The sequence below is a fragment of the Loxodonta africana genome, chromosome 2 (assembly GCF_030014295.1).
Source record: "Loxodonta africana isolate mLoxAfr1 chromosome 2, mLoxAfr1.hap2, whole genome shotgun sequence".
NCBI lineage: Eukaryota > Metazoa > Chordata > Mammalia > Proboscidea > Elephantidae > Loxodonta > Loxodonta africana.
This window is the reverse complement of record NC_087343.1, coordinates 37,039,610-37,057,991: the sequence shown is the minus strand read 5'-3', so window position 1 is coordinate 37,057,991 and position 18,382 is coordinate 37,039,610. Positions and strand designations below refer to the sequence as shown.

General features: G+C 43.4%; 1 protein-coding gene across 1 annotated transcript in view; it reads right to left on the bottom strand.

Annotated features, from left to right (window-relative positions):
* PDZD2 (PDZ domain containing 2) overlaps positions 1 to 18,382 on the bottom strand; it is an 89,161-nt gene that overhangs the window by 49,437 nt on the left and 21,342 nt on the right. The window contains exon 4 of the mRNA XM_064271018.1: positions 17,357 to 17,512. Coding sequence (XP_064127088.1) covers positions 17,357 to 17,512 — 156 coding nt within the window. The remainder of the gene's footprint in view (positions 1 to 17,356; positions 17,513 to 18,382) is intronic.

The window sequence follows — 18,382 nt, the reverse complement described above, 5'->3', positions numbered from 1 at the left end:
TACTCGTACACCAATATTCATTGCAGCACTATTTACTATAGACAAAAGGTGGGAACCACTTAAACGCCCATCAACAGATGAATGGATAAACAAAATGTGCTACATAAACATACAATGAAATACTACCCAGGCAGTAAGAGAAATGAAGTCTTGATACATGCTACAATATGGATGGAGCAGGAAGACAGTATGCTGAGTGAAATAAGTCAATCACAAAAGGACAGATATTGTATGATCTCACTTATATAAAAAGACAAGAAAAGGCAAATGTAAAGAGACCAAAGTTTCTTACTGGTTACCAGGGGTGGGGGGGAAGAGAGACACAAGCGTTATTCCTTAGGAAGTACCGACTTATGGTTTATGGTGATGGAAAAATAACATTAAGGGTAAGGTTGCACAGCTGATTAACAGAATTGCTGTCAATAAATTGTATACCTGTAAAAAGTTGTGTGATATATTTATAACAATGTTGAAAAAAAAAAAAACTCAAAAACCAAAACAACAACAACAAACCAGAGTAGCTGCTGAGTCTGCTTATGTACAATCAAACACCTCACGGGATCTGGTTTCTTGGTTTGGAGTTCTAAGGTCATGGTTTCATGGGACATCCCAGTTAATTGGCCTAATTTAGTGCTCCTGTTCTATTCCTAGTTTATTGTATACTACCTGGATCTTAAAAGCTTGCAATTGGTCATCTAACATACAAAAATTGATCTGTATTCACCTAGAGCAACAGAGGAGGGACAGTCAGGAATAGAAGGAGGAAATGCCTCCATGAATAACTGCCCCCTTTGCCATGAGACCAGAAGAACTGGATGGTGCCCAGCTACCACTACTGAACATTTTGATCAAATAAGTCTATAGAAGAATCCTGATCAAAAGGGGGAAAATTCAGAATAGAATTTCAAATTCTCATGGAATCCAGACTTTATAGATCCATGGAGGCTGAAACTACTACCCTGAGATAATCTTTAAACTTTAAACCAAAAATGTCCCTTGAAGTTTTCTTAAAATCAAACAATAGTTTAGCTTAACTAGTAAAGAATGTCTGCCCTGAGCACTGCTCTCTTTTAAGAGTATCTCTATGTGACCAATTGACAATAGCAACTGGAAAGATGAGACAGGAACCCTAGGGGGCAGTGAGTTTATGTCAATGAGGGAGGAACAACTCAGAAAAGGAGTGAGAATGGTTGTACAACCCAAGAAATATAATCACTGTCACTGAATTGTACCTGTAGAAATTGTTGAATTGGTATATGCTCTGCTGTATATATTCTCAACAACAACAAAAATAAGTTATAAATGAATAAAACACAGGAAAGACTTGCTGTTGAATGAATTTAACTTTCTTGGAGCTGAAGGAACCACATTTATTCCAGTGGAAAACAGCCCAGGCTGCAGACACTGAAAATCATAACCACTCTCCAGCATCAAGAATCTAATTAGCTAAGATGGAACAAAATAAGAAATAGAAGACATCAAAGGCACCTTTAAGTGCTTTGGTCTTTTAACTCAAAACGTCAATGAAATTTAAGTTTGGATGCTAATTACCTCAGATTTTAATATCTTTGGATTGTGACTCGCAAGGAGATTTAATAATTGGATGTTTACTTCCTGAGAATTTGATAACAGAGAAGGTGTACATTAAAATTTGGGGCATCTACAGTGTTGGCCCCCATGCGCCTGTCAACTCTGTCCTACTGTGGGGACTTGCTTGTTGCTGTGATGCTGGGAGCTATGCCACCAGTATTCACATACCAGCAGGGTCACCCATGGCAAAGAGGTTTCAGCTGAGCTTCCAGGCTAAGACTGACTAGGAAGAAGGACCCAGCAGTCTATTTCTGAAAAGAATTACCCAGTGAAAACCTCACGAATAGCATAGAACATTGTCTGATATAGTGCTGGAAGATGAGCCCCCCAGGTTGGAAGGCACTCAAAAGACAACTGGGGAAGACCTGCCTCCTCATAGTAGAGACAACCTTAATAATGCGGGTAGAGTCAAGCTTTTGGGACCTTCATTTGCTGATGTGGCACAACTCAAAATGAGAAGAAACAGCTGCAAATATCCATTAATAATCGGAACGTGGAACACTCAAAGTATGAATCTAGGAAAATTGGAAATCCTCAAAAATGAAATGCAACGCATAAACTCACTAGGCATTAGTGAGCTGAAATGGACTGGTATTGGTCATTTTGAATCAGACAGTCATATGCTGGGAATGACAAATTGTACAGGAATGGTGCTGCATTCATCATCAAAAAGAACGTTTCAAGATCTACTCTTAAGTACAATGCTGTCAGTGATAGGATAATATCCATATGCCTACAAGGAAGATGAGTTAATACAACTATTATTCAAATTTACAAACCAATCACTAAGGCCAAAGTTGAAGAAATTGAAGATTTTTACCACTTTCTGCAGTCTGAAATTGAACATGCAATAAATCTGCATTGATAATTACTGGTGATTGGAATGCGAAAGTTGGAAACAAAGAAGGACCAGTAGTTGGAAAATATGGCCTTGGTGACAGAAACAATGTCGCCGATTGCATGATAGAATTTTGTGAGACCAATGACTTCTTCACTGCAAATACCTTTTCTCATCAACATAAACGGCGACTGTACACATGGACTTAGCCAGATGGAATACACAGGAATCAAATTGTCTATATCTGTGGAAAGAGATAGGGGAAAGCTCAATATCATCAGTCAGAACAAGGTCAGGGGCCGGCTGGGGAACAGACCATCAACTGCACATATGCAGGTTCAAGTTGAAACTGAAGAAAATTAGAGCAAGTCCGCAAGAGCCAAAGTATGACTTGAGCATATCCCACCTGAATTTAGAGACCATCTCAAGAACAGATTTGACTCACTGAACAGTAACTAATGACCAAAGACCAGACGAGTTGTGGGATGACATCAAGGACAAAGAAAGCAAGAGGTCATTAAAAAGACAGGAAAGAAAGAAAAGATGTCAGAAGAGACCCTGAAAATTGCTCCTCAATGTCAAGCAGCTAAAGCAAAAGGAAGAAATGATGAAGTAAACGAGCTGACCAGAAGACTTCAAAGGGTGGCTTGAGAAGACAAAGTATTAAAATGACACGTGCAAAGACCTGGAGGTAGAAAACTAAAAGGGAAGAACACACTCGGCATTTCTCAAGCTGAAAGAACTGAAGAAAAAATTCAGTCCTCGAGTTGCAATATTCAAGGATTCTACAGGGAAAATATTAAACGATGCAGGAAGCATCAAAAGACGATGGAAGGAAGACGAAGAGTCAGTACAGCAAAGCGAACTGATCGACATTCAACCATTTCAGGAGGTAGCATATGGTCAGGAACCAATGGTACTGGAGGAAGAAGTCCAAGTTGCACTGAAGGCATTGGCAAAAAAAAACAAGGCTCCGGAAATTGATGGAATACCAAGTGAGACGTTTCAACAAACAGATGCAGCACTGGAAGTGCTCACTTGCCTATGCCAAGAAATTTGGAAGACAGCTACCTGGCCAACCGACTAGAAGAGATCCATATTTATGTCTATTCCTAAGAAAGGTGATCCAACCGAATGTGGAAATTAGTGAAAAATATCATTAATATCGGGAAACCCTGGTGGCATAGTGGTTAAGTGCTACAGCTGGTAACCAAAGGATCGGCAGTTCGAATCCGCCAAGCACTCCTTGGAAACTCTATGGGGGCAGTTCTACACTGTCCTATAGGGTCGTTATGAGTTGGAATCGACTCGATGGCAGTGGTTTCTTTTTTTTTTTTTTTAATATCACATGCAAGCAAAATTTTGCTGAAGATCATTCAAAGGTAGCTGTAGCAGTATATCAACAGTGAACTGCCAGAAACCCAAGCTGGATTCAGAAGAGGAAGTGGAACCAGGGACATCGTTGCTGATGTCGGATCCTGGCTGAAAGCAGAGAATACCAGAAAGATGTTTACCTGTGTTTTATTAACTATGCAAAGCCATTCAACTTTGTGGATCATAACAAATTATGGAAAACATTGCAAAGAATGGGAATTCTAGAACACTTAATTGCGCTTACGAGGAACCTGTACATAGATCAAGTGGCAGTCGTTCGAACAGAACAAGGGATCCTGCATGGTTTAAAGTCAGTGAAGGTGTGTGTCAGGGTTGTATTCTTTCCTCATACTTATTCAATCTTTATGCCGAATAAATAAGCCAGGAACCTGGACTATATGAAGAATGGGGAGGCAGGATTGGAGGAAAACTCATTAATAACCTGTGATATGCAGACAACACAACATGGCTTGCTGAAAGTGAAGAGGACTTAAAACACTTACTGATGAAGACCAAAGACCACAGCCTTCGGTGTGGATTACACCTCAACATAAACAAAACAAAAAAACCCCACAACTGGACCAATAAGCAACATCATGATAAATGGAGGAAAGATTGAAGTTGTCAAGGATTTCATTTTACTTGGATCCACAATCAACAGCCATGGAAGCAGCAGTCGAGAAATCAGAAAACGCATTGCATTGGACAAATCTGCTGCAAAGCATCTGTTTAAAGTGTTGAAAAGCCAAGATGTCACCTTGAAGACTTAGGTATGCCTGACCCAAGCCATGGTGTTTTCAATCGTATCACATGCATGTGAAAGCTGGACAATGAACAAGGAAGAGCAAAGAAGAACTGACTCCTTTGAATTGTGGTGCTGGCAAAGAATATTGACTATATCATGAACTGCCAAATGAATAAACAAATCTGTCTTGGAAGAAGTAAAACCAGAATGCTCCTTGGAAGCAAAGATGGCGAGACTATGTCTCACATACTTTGGGCATGTTATCAGGAGGGATCAGTCCCTGAAGAAGGATATTATGCTTGGTAAAGTAGAGGGTCAGCAAAAAAGAGGAAGACCCTCAACAAGATAGATTGACACAGTGGCTGCAACGATGGGCTGAAGCATAACAGTGATTGAGTGGACGGCACGGCACCAGGCAGTGTTTCCTTCTGTTGTACATATAGGTTCGCTATGAGTTAGAACTGACTGGAGGGCACCTGACAACAACACATTGTTGGCATTTTCATTAGTGGAAGATTATTATGTTGACATTGTATCTCATTGCAGAACCGCTAAAGTCTGTACTGGGCAAAGCAACTGGACATAATTTCAGATGAGAGACAGTACAGGAATTGAGCTTTAGCTTCTGAAAAATCTTGGCCTTCTAGGGGTGGGGAGATCATCATTACCCACCAGATAGGCCGTTGGCCCAAGCTAAAAGTCTAGTACTTAAAAATGTCATATAAGTGGCGTTCAAAGCATTTATTTGATCGCTTGGAAGACACTGTGACTAATATACTGTTTAACTTCTGAGCATCATCTGTCTTTCTCATCTAATTCCTGAAGACCTACAAACAAACCACACAAAGTGTGGCTTTTATCTCTACCCATTTCTATCATACAAGCATATCTGCTCCCAAGAAAACTTCAGGGGGACTGGCTGCACCCAGTTTATGCCACGTTTTATGGTCCCCAGCTCTTGAAAAACAAGGATCTGCAGATGCAACAGAAGGCACTCAAGCTCCCAATTCCCTGGAAGCCTGGTCGGCTCATCCTCCTGGTCAGTATCCACAGGATGGTGGAGCATGACCATTTCCCTTTCAGTCACACTAAGGTTATTTTTAGGCTGCCAAAGGAAGCTGATTTTCCAAATCCCTGGGGCAGATGTTTGAGTGACCAAAGGAGAACCAGACGGCCATCGGAAAGGCCAGGGCTGGGCATGAGGGACTGTACGGAACAGAGGAACCAGAGCAACAATGCATCTGCACCAAGGAACAAGAAGTTTGCAAGCTGCATGGAGAAATTAAAACATGAATCTACTGCTACAGTAGACTCACTGCTTTCCAACAGAGAGTAACTCAGAAGTGAGGAGAAAGACAATAGAACTAAAGAGGAACACTTGGAAAAGCTTAGCAAGCTGTGGGACACGCAGAGTGCATATGTACAGAGGTCATCAGAGGCGGCTGGGGGAGGCTGCAGCTGATGCCCACAGAGACGCTCAGGCAGCGGCTCTGCAGATGGAATAATGTTGCCCTTGTTCTGAGTCCATTTCCTGTTTCCTCCCATTCATCATCCCCAAACAATCTGAATGGGCTTAGCGTACTTCGTTGATGATTACGTGGATGATTTGTATGCATACAAAGAAATAGATCTCCTGGTTCCTCAGCAAATGGAGGGAAAGAAATCACCTTTTAGGGCTCAGGAATGTAATCGATCATTAGCTCACATCTGACCCTTGGTGGTGTGCTTGTATGTGTCACTTTCCCAAAGAGAGAACAGTGCCCTCAAGTGACTCAATTCTTGGAAAATAACAGGGGATGTGGGTCATAAGAAAAAAAGTCTACTTATGTCCCTCTTTGGAAGAGCTTTCAAATTGAGGCAAGGCAAATAAAGAAACTCTCTATGAAGTAGGCATCCCTCCTCCTGGTCTTATTTCCATGCCCAGTGGGTGAGAAAACTGTGGCGTGGGGAGCTCTTCTTTGGGTTTATGGGCTGGCTACTAGAGGCAGGTCCTTGGGAGTTTCTCAGCAGGAGTTTGTTGCTGGGTTCACTTGCATTGGACATGTCTCTGGCAGCAGAACTATGACATGCTTTATTCTCAATTCCAGGGTGAAATCAGAGGGCTGTGTGTGTGTATGTGTGTGTGCTTATAGGAAGATCTCAAGACATGAAAAAAAAGCAGACATGGGAGAGCAGTCAAAAAACGAAAGCACGTATAAGAGACCTAAGGAGTAAGCAGGAGGTTTGGCAGAGAAGCAAGTAAGGGACAAAGTGTCAGAGATACCCTAAGATAAGAATTCCCTGGGTGGTACAAATGGTTACTAGCTCAGCTCCTAGCCAAAAGGTTGGCAGTTTGAACCCACCAAAGGTGCCTTGGAAGACTGGCCTGGTGCTCTACTTCCAAATGCTTTTCAGCTTTGAAAACCCTATGAGTGCAGTCCTACTCTGACATGCTTGGGGTTGCCTTGAGTAGGAATCCTCTCGATGGCAACTAACAACAACCCTAATACTGTAGCTGAGTCCAGTCCAATTCAGCAATAACAGTGAATCATACCAGATTTCCACAGGGCCTTTCTTTTTTCTATACATACCTTTTAGAGGGAGTCTCATGTTATTACATGGTTTATTGTAACAGAAAAATATTGTTTCAGCCAGGCATACCATTTAGGTAGGTTTCAGATGAAGAGTAACTGGTCACGTTGTGATTAAACTTTGGTCTGTTGTTAAGTTCCCAGCAGCAACCTAAGGCCTTCTGCTGCCTTTTCCAGACCAATACAAGCTGTACTCTGAATTCTTTATTTTCCAGCAGTGGTGCTGAGTTCTTGCTGATTTGCTGATATATATCTCCAAGGGTATGTACTTCTTTAAGAAAATGACTTGAAAGCTGAGATGTGCTATGTGGAATCCACATAGGAAGCAGAATAATTTCTGTCTTAGGGGTCAACGAACTACCACCTAGGAGCCAAATTTGGTCCAACACCAGTTTTTATAAAGTGTCATAAAGTTTCACTGGACCACAGCTATGCCCGTTAGTTTATGTATTGTCTGTGGGCTGCCAGATGAATGGTCAAATCATTCTTAGAAGAAATACAACCAGAATGCTCCATAGAAGCGAGGATAGAGAGACTTGGGCTAGCTTAAAAAAAAAAAAATTAGCTTACTTTGGACATATCATCATAATCTCTAAAAAAAAGGCACCATGGTTGGAGTAGAGGGTCAGTGAAAATGAGGGAAACCCTCCATGAGATGGATTGACAAAACAGACACAACCATGGACTCAAACATATCAGTGATCATGAAGATGGCACAGAACCGGGCAACTTTTCGTTCCATTATACATAAGGTCGCCATGAGCTGGAGCCAACTCAACAGCAAGTAACAACAACATGCTTGCTTTTGTGCTACCATGGCAGAGTTCAGCAGTAGCAACAGAGACTGTATGGCCCACAAAGCCTGTGATATTTACTAACCAGCCCTTTACAGAAAAATTCTACCAAACCCTGATCTGCAGGAATAAATCACATCTTAGGCCTACCCAACTCTCCTGCCTCCATCCCTATTCAAAGTCATTGTGAAGAAACTTGGCAATTTTTAGAAAATATAACAAGTTGAAGGGAAGAGACTGACAAGTAGGGATGTCTTAAGGAAGCTGCTACAGGAGGTGAAGCTTACTGGTTTACCATGGTATTTCCTCTAAAAACATCCTTGTCATTCAGGCTATGTGATTTTATCTTTAAATTTCACTTTGAAATGATACCAATTAGAAGCTCATTTGGAATAACAAGGATTCTCTTTTAAAAATGTGCATACTTTTCTAAGTATGATAGGGTTATTGGCTACCATTTAAATTGGTTTAATCAGATTGCTTTATTAGCAAACATACCCAGGACTAGCTGGTTAGAAGAAATGGAAGGGTTTTGTTTGCTTATTATTACTATCATTATTTTGTTGGTGTTGGTGGTGGTGGTGATGGTGGGAAATAGGGAGAGAATAGTCACAAGAAGAATAAAGGAGAAGTTTCTATAATAAAGGAGCTTGGAACCCCTTAGAAGGTAGGAGACTGCAGGTACTCAGTGGGCGTGTGTAGAGCATTTGTGAGGGCACTAGGCTCCAGGAAACCTGTGAAGAGGTACTAGCCAATGAAAAGGAGTGGATGGTAGCGGGTAGGAGTGTTCCAAATGTAAACCCAATCCCACTCAAAATTTTGTTTAGGGTCATCCATGCCCCAGAGAAAAAGGAAGGAAACTCTATTCATCCTTTCCTCAACCACTAAGGAACCCTTGCTCCCAGCAACCACCTGGAAGGCTGGCCCTGATCCCTCCCTCCCAGTGACCTGCAGTCACTCAAAGTGCTTCCCACCCTTCCTTCTTCATGGCCACCTCTCCTCCAGTACAGGCTGTGTCTACGTCTCAGTGGGGCTGTGACAAAGACCTCCAAACCATCTCTCTACCTCCATCCCGCCGTTCTTTGATTCAACTCTTCCTCTACCCCACTGCTTGAGTAACCTTAAAGCACAAACTCTGACCCTGTCACTATACTCAAAAACCACCAGGGAGTCACATTAATTGTGAAATAAGTCGTAATTCCTTAGACTGGAACTAAAAGCATGAGTTGAACATTTGTATTTAATAGACTATCAGTTGATCCTTGAACAGCTCTTAAAATATTCTATTTCTGGACCATTGTATCTGTTAGTTTTTCTGCTCTAGAGTGCCACCAATTTCCATTTGTTCCTGTGGGAATCCTATGGAACCATCAGAGATATCCCTTCCCCCCCACCAACTGAATCTTCGCTGGTCCCTGGAAGGAACCAGATTTCCCTCCTCAAAGTCAACACAGCCGTGTGGGTCCCATGGAGCTGTTATACAGAAAAGGGGCATTTGAAAAGTATATAGATAAGTAGAGTTCAATATGGAATATAACAAACTTTGTAAGAGAGGAAGAAAGACTGTATCCATCACGCCTTTGTTTCCCTAAAGCACTCAGCACAGTGCTCAGCATGTTGACGGGGATGTTAAGCCAGCCGCAGTACAATGTTGACTCATATTATGAACTGATTTTGAGCATCTGCAGGGACCTGTAATAAGACCTCTGAGACTATATCTGGATTCAGTAGGAATGATTAGAGATGTCTGCTCTAGGAGTTGAACTAGGGGAGGGGGTGGCATGTGGGCCATCTTTTGCCACCACTATCTCAAAAGATAATTCCACAAGGATTCAAGGATTCATAGGGTAAATATATTTGTTTCTAAGGAGCCTTGGTGATATAAGTGTTTTGCGATTAGCTAACCCAAAGGTTGGCAGTTCAAACCCACCGTGCGACCCTGTGGAAGAAATGGCTGGTGATCTGCTTTCATAAAAATCGCAGCCAAGAGAAACCTATGGAGCACAGCTCTACTCTGTAACACATGGGGTCTCCATGAGTTGGAATCGATATGATGGAAAAACAACATTGTTTCTAGAGGGAAACACCCAAACAATACAGTTTTACCAACAAATTTTTGAAAATACCTACCCATTTATAAATCAGGGGCTATCTTTCTGATTTTAAGTGCTAAAATGTGACAAAGAGACAAATGAAATTGGTAGACAGAGGGGAGATAAGTGAAGCCTGGAGTCATTAGTAAAGTCTCCTTGAGGAATGAGGGCTGAGAGGCTTCAGAATCTGGAGAGTCAAGGAGGGGAATAAAGAATATTTCAAGTGAAGGATTAAGAACAAGAACCAGAAGGGAGATCCATGCCTCTCATTTTCCGCAAATTTCATTTGCTGAGCTAAATCAGCACTCATGGAAAAAGCCAGGCAAGCAAAAACAAGCAAACAAACAACAAATAAAAAGCTGGGCAAGCAAACAGTAACAATAGGGGGCAGGGGTGGGGAGAATTCTAGTCATTTTGAATAGCTCTATTTATTTGTGAAATTTCTCCTGGATTCCACAGGGAAACTTCTGACCTCTTACATTTGGCTTTGTTTTTATTTCCCATGCTCTTACTACACGCTGCATAAGATGTGTACAAAGAGAAAATGATCATGGGGATGGAACAGGACCACATAGCATTTGGTTCCATTCGCTGCGCATTCAGGTCACCATGATTTGGGGCTAGCTCACTGGCAGCTAACAATAACAACCACAAGAGAAACACACCGCCCAAACTCCCAAGTCTTCACATGAGCTGGGTCTTCTTCCAACACTGAATGCCCATTTGTCTAACTCACCTATGCAATGTCAAAGGTCATTTCATCATTTGCCTAAAAACCAACATAATAACTGGAATTGAAACTAAGCGGACACATCCTGTTTCTCTCAGGAAAGCAAGAATCTGGATGTGTGTATCAGCATAATCTCCATTTACAGTCCAAAAAAACACCAACATACATCTCAAGGATTTCTGCCACCTACAAGGCTTTTTTTTTTTTTTTACAAGGCTTAGCAAAGCTCATGAACGAAGCTGAGTCACATTATCTAGTCTTTTGCTCTGTGCAATTGCCATCGTTTTGGCTACGGTTGAAGATATTCTAATTTCTGTTTCATTTCTGAACTGCCACCTTCCTTCAGGTCTTAATATAGGCTACTTTCCATTTCAATGTGCAGCCCGCAGACTCAAATCCACAAAGGATGTGTAAAACTAAATTTAAAAAAATAGGCGTATATTTAAGAGGGAAATCCGTAAGAGGAGGCAGGGTCAAAAGGCATACTTGGATACTGTAATGAAATATGCAAAAACAGGAAGCAACTTACCTGAAGAAATAAATTCAATACTTTAATAACTTTTCCAGTATGATTGTCATAAAAGAAATAAACTTGAGGGCAAGGAAACTTTATTACATGCGCTAGTAATCCATATTTTATTTTCATTGACATTTGAAGGAATTTTTCAAACCCGAAAGGCAATAATAAAGTTGACTGCACGTTAAGGGGGGTTTCTTTAGATGAACTTAATGACAATGCTGTTATGTCAGACTTTTTAGATTGTGTAGCCACCAACCAGGCCCCTGGGTGACGCAAATGGTTTGCTCTCGGTATTAACCTAAAGGGCTGGCGGTTCAAACTCAATCAATGATGCCATGGAACAAAGGCCTGGCAACCTACTTCTGTAAAGATTACAGCCAAGAAAACCCTATGGAGCAGTTCTATTATGTAACACATGGGTTACCATGAGTCACAATTGTCTTAATGACAAAGGGTTACCACCAAGCACCCCAGCGTATATTTACAAACTATGAACAGATGCGACTATGCTAATGCATACACTGTAAAACACAAAGCAATCTAAAATAAGATAAATATACACAAGTTCTAACAATTTCCTCCCACACCAAAGGAACCCTCTTGCTCCCCAGTCCCTCCCTGGTGTGCACACCCACTCTGGAGATCTCTGCGTTATGCGCCTAAGGTATACAATATTTACTTTTCCGTGCAAATCACTTGACTTGCTTGGTACAATATTTACTTTTCCGTGCAAATCACTTGACTTGCTTGGTTCCTTAAAAACTGTAAACTGCTTGGGTGAAAATGCAGCACAGAGCCAGGTAGCTAGTTGGAACAGGGCCCTGAAAATGTGCCATGAGAATCTAATTCAAATTTTAGCAGTTTTCTAGGCCATTCATCCAGGCCAAATAATTATTCTTATCTTCTTTCCCCTACCCCATCTATTTAAATAATTGCTTCATCTCCTTAAAAGTGAAGCCAAACCAAACAAAAACCACCCCCAATTTAAAATCTTGTTTTTTTAGACCAGCACTAATTGCAGCTTTCTCTGTCTTATTCCACCCTGCCAGTTTTACATCCTACACTGCATTTTCACGCCACCTCTTATCAATGTCCAGTGCCAGCTGACGTGTTGCTTAAGGAACATCTGAGTGAGCTGAGACCTACTTGGGAAGCGTGGGACTGAGGGGAAGGGGAGGGCAGCTCACGGTTTGGGGCAGTGGAGAGAAAAGCATAAAAGGCAGGGCACTGTGGGTCAGGGAGTGTCGCTAGCTGCCTCGGGCTGGGGCCAGGGAAGAATATAGTTTCTGCACTGACAGCTTCAGTCTATGTACCAGAAACCGGCATCTGGGAAGGCGAGAGGAACCAGGGTGACGAGCAAGCTTGTGCTGTGAGGGAACCGCACCAGCTGGAGGATCTGGGTTCCCCAGTTTCCACGCACCGCAAACACATGGCCTCGCTCACTGGCCCTAAACTGCTGAAAGGAGGCGGGCAGCTGAGGGCTTAAAACCTCCCCTTATCCCAAAGCCATGCAAAGACAGGCCTCTGGGTTTTAGCCAGCTCCCAGCCACCAGGCTCTTAGGAGCCCTGCTACCTTGCTTCGTATCACAGAAACCGCCATATGGCAAACAAAGGGTGTGTTGGGAACCTACTGCTTTCTTCAACAGCTACTAGCTTCCAAGGTTTGCTTCTTAAACCTGGGTAAGCTTCAGCATCACCTGGTGTGTCATCTTGGCTAGGATATGATTCTCAGTGGTTTTGCAGACATTGGGCTGGTTGATGACATGTGACATGACATGCCGTGGCATGATGTAACCCAACAACTTTCTGTGATGTGATCTGATATGATCAATCCAGTTAAAAGGGGAGTTTCCTTCGAGGTCTGGTCTGCCTCCAGAATACAAATAGATGTTCTGGCAAAGCTCGCTCTTGCTCCCTTTCTCGACCTTGTACTCTTCTTGAACTTGTTGGCCCCCCATAATCCCATGAGGTCCTCCACAATACCGTCAGCCAACAGAGGTCTCCAGCCTGTTGCTGCCTGACCTATGAACTCGGGACTTGCCAGCCCCAAAACTGTATGAACCATTTCCTTAAAACGGCTCAATCTCTCTCTCTCTCACCAGGCCTTTATGCCAAGGTGTCTCTAGGTGGACTCGAACTTCCAACCTTTTAGTTTGTGGCAGAGTTCATTAACCATGTGTACCAGCAAAACCAAAAAACCAAACCCACTGCCATCGAGTCGATTCTGATTCATAGCGACACTTTAGGACAGAGTAGACCTGCCCCACAGGGTTTCCAAGGAGCAGCTGGTGGATTTGAACTGCCAACCTTTTGGTTAGCAGCCGAGCTCTTAACCACTATGCCACCAAGGCTCCAGGAAAGGAAAATACAAGGTGCATTACATACTGGGGCCCAAGCATATAGGATACGTGTATGTGAGAAGACTTGTTAGAAGAAGAGAGTCTTGAGGTCGGATAAGTGGAAGCATGGGGAGAAGGGAAGATACTCCTAACCCAGGGAGCTGAGTATAGAGGTCTATAAGCAGTCACTGAGATTGTCCTGTGCTCAGAGGGACCCTGAGGCAACAAGGCTCCCTGACACAGCCCACTACCATCCATACCAGCAGCCTGAGCTCTCCAGGCTTAACACCCTACCCTCACGGCTTTAGAGAAAGAACCTTCACTTCCCTTACAAAACCTCAGGGAGCAAGTACTGGTGTCCCTCTGCGTTAAAAGTTTCATTCTGTAAAGATCTGATTTCAAAGCAGACACTAGAATTTTCCCATTTTAAAAACAATCATACCTGTACGCTCTTGGTGCTCACTGTTCTTTGCATTAGGCTGTAAGTTTAATTGGCCAGAAAAACCTAATTCATTCCCCAAACAAGAGACAGTTTCTAACCCAGGGCAGGCTGAATCAACTAGAAATGATACTTTCGGATGCTGCAGTAAAAAGCTAAAAAAAAAACCAAACCCACCGCCGTTGAGTTGATTCCGACTCATAGCAACCATATAGGACAGAGTAGAACGGCCCCGTGGGGTTTCCGAGGCTATGGTCTTTATGGAAGCAGACTGCCACATCTTTTTCCCGTGGAGCGGCTGGTGGGTTTGAATCACCAACCTTTTGGTTAGCACCCGAGCACTTTAGCCACTGTGCCACCAGGTCTGCAGTAAAAGCTGCTAATAATGAAAAAAAAAAAAAAAAAGCTGTCATAAGCAGGCACCTTTCGAAACATTCAGAGCCATGCTTCTTCCATTACTCAATCCCAGTAAAACACAAGAGGTCCTCTCCTTTCCACATGAGGATCAATAGCTTACTCCAACGATGTTTATTCTTTCTCCTGGAAAATCTCATTTTTTTTCCCACAACACTGTGATTGGGGTTCTCATACCAAAGAATAAATCATCAACCACCGATCTCAGACTTACAGAATCATAAGGTCCAGCTTTGCTCTTCTTGCCTTGTGAGAGGCGAGGTCCTTTAACCACTCCTTCTCAAACCTGAATGCCCCAGAACTTTTCTGAGATTGTCCCAAACTGGTGATTTAAAAAATGTTAGAACTGACTCCCTTGATACCAAAGGAAGCCAGATACAGATCTCCTGATGGATGTGCTAAACAAGCTCTTCCTGGCCGAGCTTCAACAATTGCAGATTTGGCAAAGACAACCATTACTTCCGTTTTTATTTTTTTGGTCTTTGTTAAAAATATACAAAGGGAGTCAGGCTCCCAATCGCTGAGGAGGTATCACCCCTTTCATGCCCTGTTCCACTGAAACTCTTCCTGTTCGTTTTTTATTCACTCTCACTGAAGGCCAGAGCATGGACTTCTTATTTTTTTTTTCCTGAAAAATCTTATTTTTCAGATGAACTGTAATTGTTTACACTTGAGAAAACCCCCAAACCAAACTTGTTGTTGTTGAGTCTATTCCAATTCATGGCCACTCCATATGTTACAGAGTAGAACTGCTCCATAGGGCTTTCTTGGCTATAATCTCTATGCAAGCAGATTGCCAGGCCTTTCTTCTGTGGTGCCACTGGGAGGGTTTGAATGGCAAATCTTTAGGGTAAAAAAAAAAAAAAAACCTGTTGCTGTCAAGTCGATTCTGACTCAGCGACCTTCTAGGATAGAGTAGAACTGCCCCACACAGGTGCGATGCAAGAGGAGTGAGGCAGGAGAGCCAGAGACTCAGGGACCCAGCTTGGGCCTCAGGAACGTCAGAGAACCACATGAACTTTAAGGGAAGGATGGGAAGTGTTCAAGGAATGACACGAAGTCACAGGAGAGACCCTCCTTCCTGCCCTTCAGCACCCCATTATATTCTAGGCATTATACCACGTCCTAGGGATAGAGAGGTGCTTAAGGCATCATAGTCCCTGCCCTTGAAATGCTTACATCTAATGAAGAAGACAGAATAAATAAATTATGTAAACAGATAAATTATGAAAGCAAGGTGGTGAGTGCGATCACAAAAATATATACACAGAGCTACTCAAGGGCAAAGCACAGACCATGTAACTCTAGGGGACCAGGGAAAGGTTTATTTGTAGGAGACGGGTGATGTTTGGGCTGGCTGACAAGGATCTTGCCCAGCAAAGAAGCAGAGAGGATGTACGAGGTAGAAGGAACAGCAGAAGCAAAGGCACAAATAGTCCCAGAGCATGTTTGTGTGGAGCGCTGCTCAGGGTGTTAGGAGGGGAGAGACAGTACGTGTGTGTGGGGGTAGGGGGGGACAGCTGATAGGAGCGGAGTGTCTGTGTGTGGGGGGGGCTGTTAGGAACAGAGTGTGTTTGTGTGTGGGGGTGCTGATAGGAGTGGAGCATGTGTGTGGGGGGCTGTTAAGAGCAGAGTGTGTGTATGGGGGGCTGTTAGGAGCAGAGTGTGTGTATGGGGGGCTGTTAGGAGCGGAGCCTGTGTATGGGGGGCTGATGGGAGCAGAGTGTGTCTGTGTGTGGGGGGCTGACAGAGAGACTGTGTATGCACACATGTGGGTGTGTGTGTGTGTATATAGGGCCATTGGGAGCATATTCCAAGAGAGAAGGCAGCCCATGTTAAAATTAAAATCTAGTTAAGGTTTAAACCCCAACTCCATATTAAGGAGCTGGGATTTTAACTTCAGGATGATTGAGAGCCACTTACTGATTTTAAACAGTTAAGTGACATGGCCCGATTCTCAATTAAAATATTACTGTCCTTGCAGAGCAGAAGATGGCCTGGAGAGGAGACTTAAGGAAGAATGGCCAGTGGGGGACCAGGACCACAGCTGGCATGGGGGAGTGGGTAGGATGGGCTAAACTTAGGTATTTCTGAGACCAAGCTTTAGTCTTCAGTCCTGGATGTGGTGGTGGTGGGGGTGATGGTGAGGGTGCGTCATCACTAAAGCCAGACCCACTGAGATGGATGGAAATTAATGCAAACACCTGGAATTTCACCATTCCTGCTCTTTTCCTTCCTCTACTCCTCAAACTTGACATGCACCATATGGTTTTATTCTAAGCATAAAAAAAACTTATTGAACAGAAAGTCTCGTTACCATTTATTGTAAAATAAATAATGAAAAATAAACAATAAGGGTACTCATGGCAGATCCTTAGTATTTGTGGTACGTTTGCTCAACCTAAGTGCTTGGAGCCCACCATGACTTACAGGTGTAGCAACAGTCAATGGCAGAGCGGAATTTGGCAGCAGGTTTAATCACTGCCATCTGTGAAATAAAAAGCTTTCGAGGTTTAGTTGATTAAAAGTCAATACCAGGTTTCTTTAATGGAACCGGTTCAATTTTAAAAAATTATAACTCAAAGAGTTCTGGATTGTGAATGTATGACCAGAATGTATCCCACCTTCCTCTCTCCCTCTCTTCCTCTTTCTTTCTTTCATTTCCCTAGTAGATCAGCTCTTTTATAAGTCACAGCAGAGCAGACCCTTGGTGGACTGTAAAGTCTTGTACTGGCTGCCCCTCTCTTGCCTCCTGATACAGCAGCACTGGACCAGGCTTGGTTCTCCCAGGGGCCTCACCTTCTAGGTACCATTCCACCCACATCTCTATCATCCCATCTCAAGCATTTCTCCTCTGATCCTGGCACCCATGTCTTCAGGACAGCCTGAGAGGCCCAGAGGCACACTTACTGCTCCCTGGACAGAAGATGAGCCGGTTCCTTCCTCCTCTTCCCCATCTGGCTCCTGGTCTTCATTGTCGGTCCAAGAGGACACATCCTCCACCGAGCTGGTCAGATCTGGCAAACTCTTGGATGTTAACCTGAGGATGTCCTCTGCAGAGCTCTCCTACGGGGACATAAAGGCCCACGGATTATCCCAGGGCACAACACAGTTCTGGCCGAGGGAAAGGTCAAGGCTGAGGCAGAGTCAGGCTGTGGTGGCTATGTACAGCCCATCCACAGACTACATGAAAATATGCCTTCTGCATTTCCAGGCTTGCAAGGCTGCCTCAAATGCCATGGGTATGGACCCAATTTAAACCCAGACCATTTGTTTTTCCTCGAAGAAGCTGTGTTTCTTAGATCAGTGCTTTTACAGACAACACCAGCCTCCTGAACGTTAACCCTTCGGTGCCTTCCCCCTGTTGCTTTCAGGATACAGTCCAAACCCCTTTGCTCTGGGCCAGCATTCTGAATATCTGGCTTCTGCCTAGGTCTCCAAACTCATCTCCTTCCATTCTCCCCTCCACCCCACACCTTCTATTCAAGCCATACTGATCTCCAAACACACAAGGCTCCCTGTGCCCCGCTGCCTCCACCAGCAGTACCCTCTGCCTAGTCCAAGCGCTGTTGAGTCGATTCTGACTCAAGGCAGCTCCATGTGTGTTAGAGCAAAATTGTGCTCCATAGGACTTTCAACGCCTGATTTTTTGGAAAGCAGACTGCCAAGCCTTTCTTCCAAGGTGCCTCAGGGTAGACTCAAACTTCCAACCTTTTGGTTAGCAGTCCAGTGCGTTAAAAATTTGTAACCCTGGGACTCACCTCTGCCTAGGCCACTCTTCTTCCATGACTAGGAACTACTTCCCTGGGCAAAGCTTGAGCTTGAGCTCCTTCTCCTTCTCCAAGACTTCCTGAATCACCTTAGACGGTGTTCCCACTGTCCCTCCTTTCTCTATTTTTCCCACAGCAGAATATATCTAACTTTATCTGTCTCCCT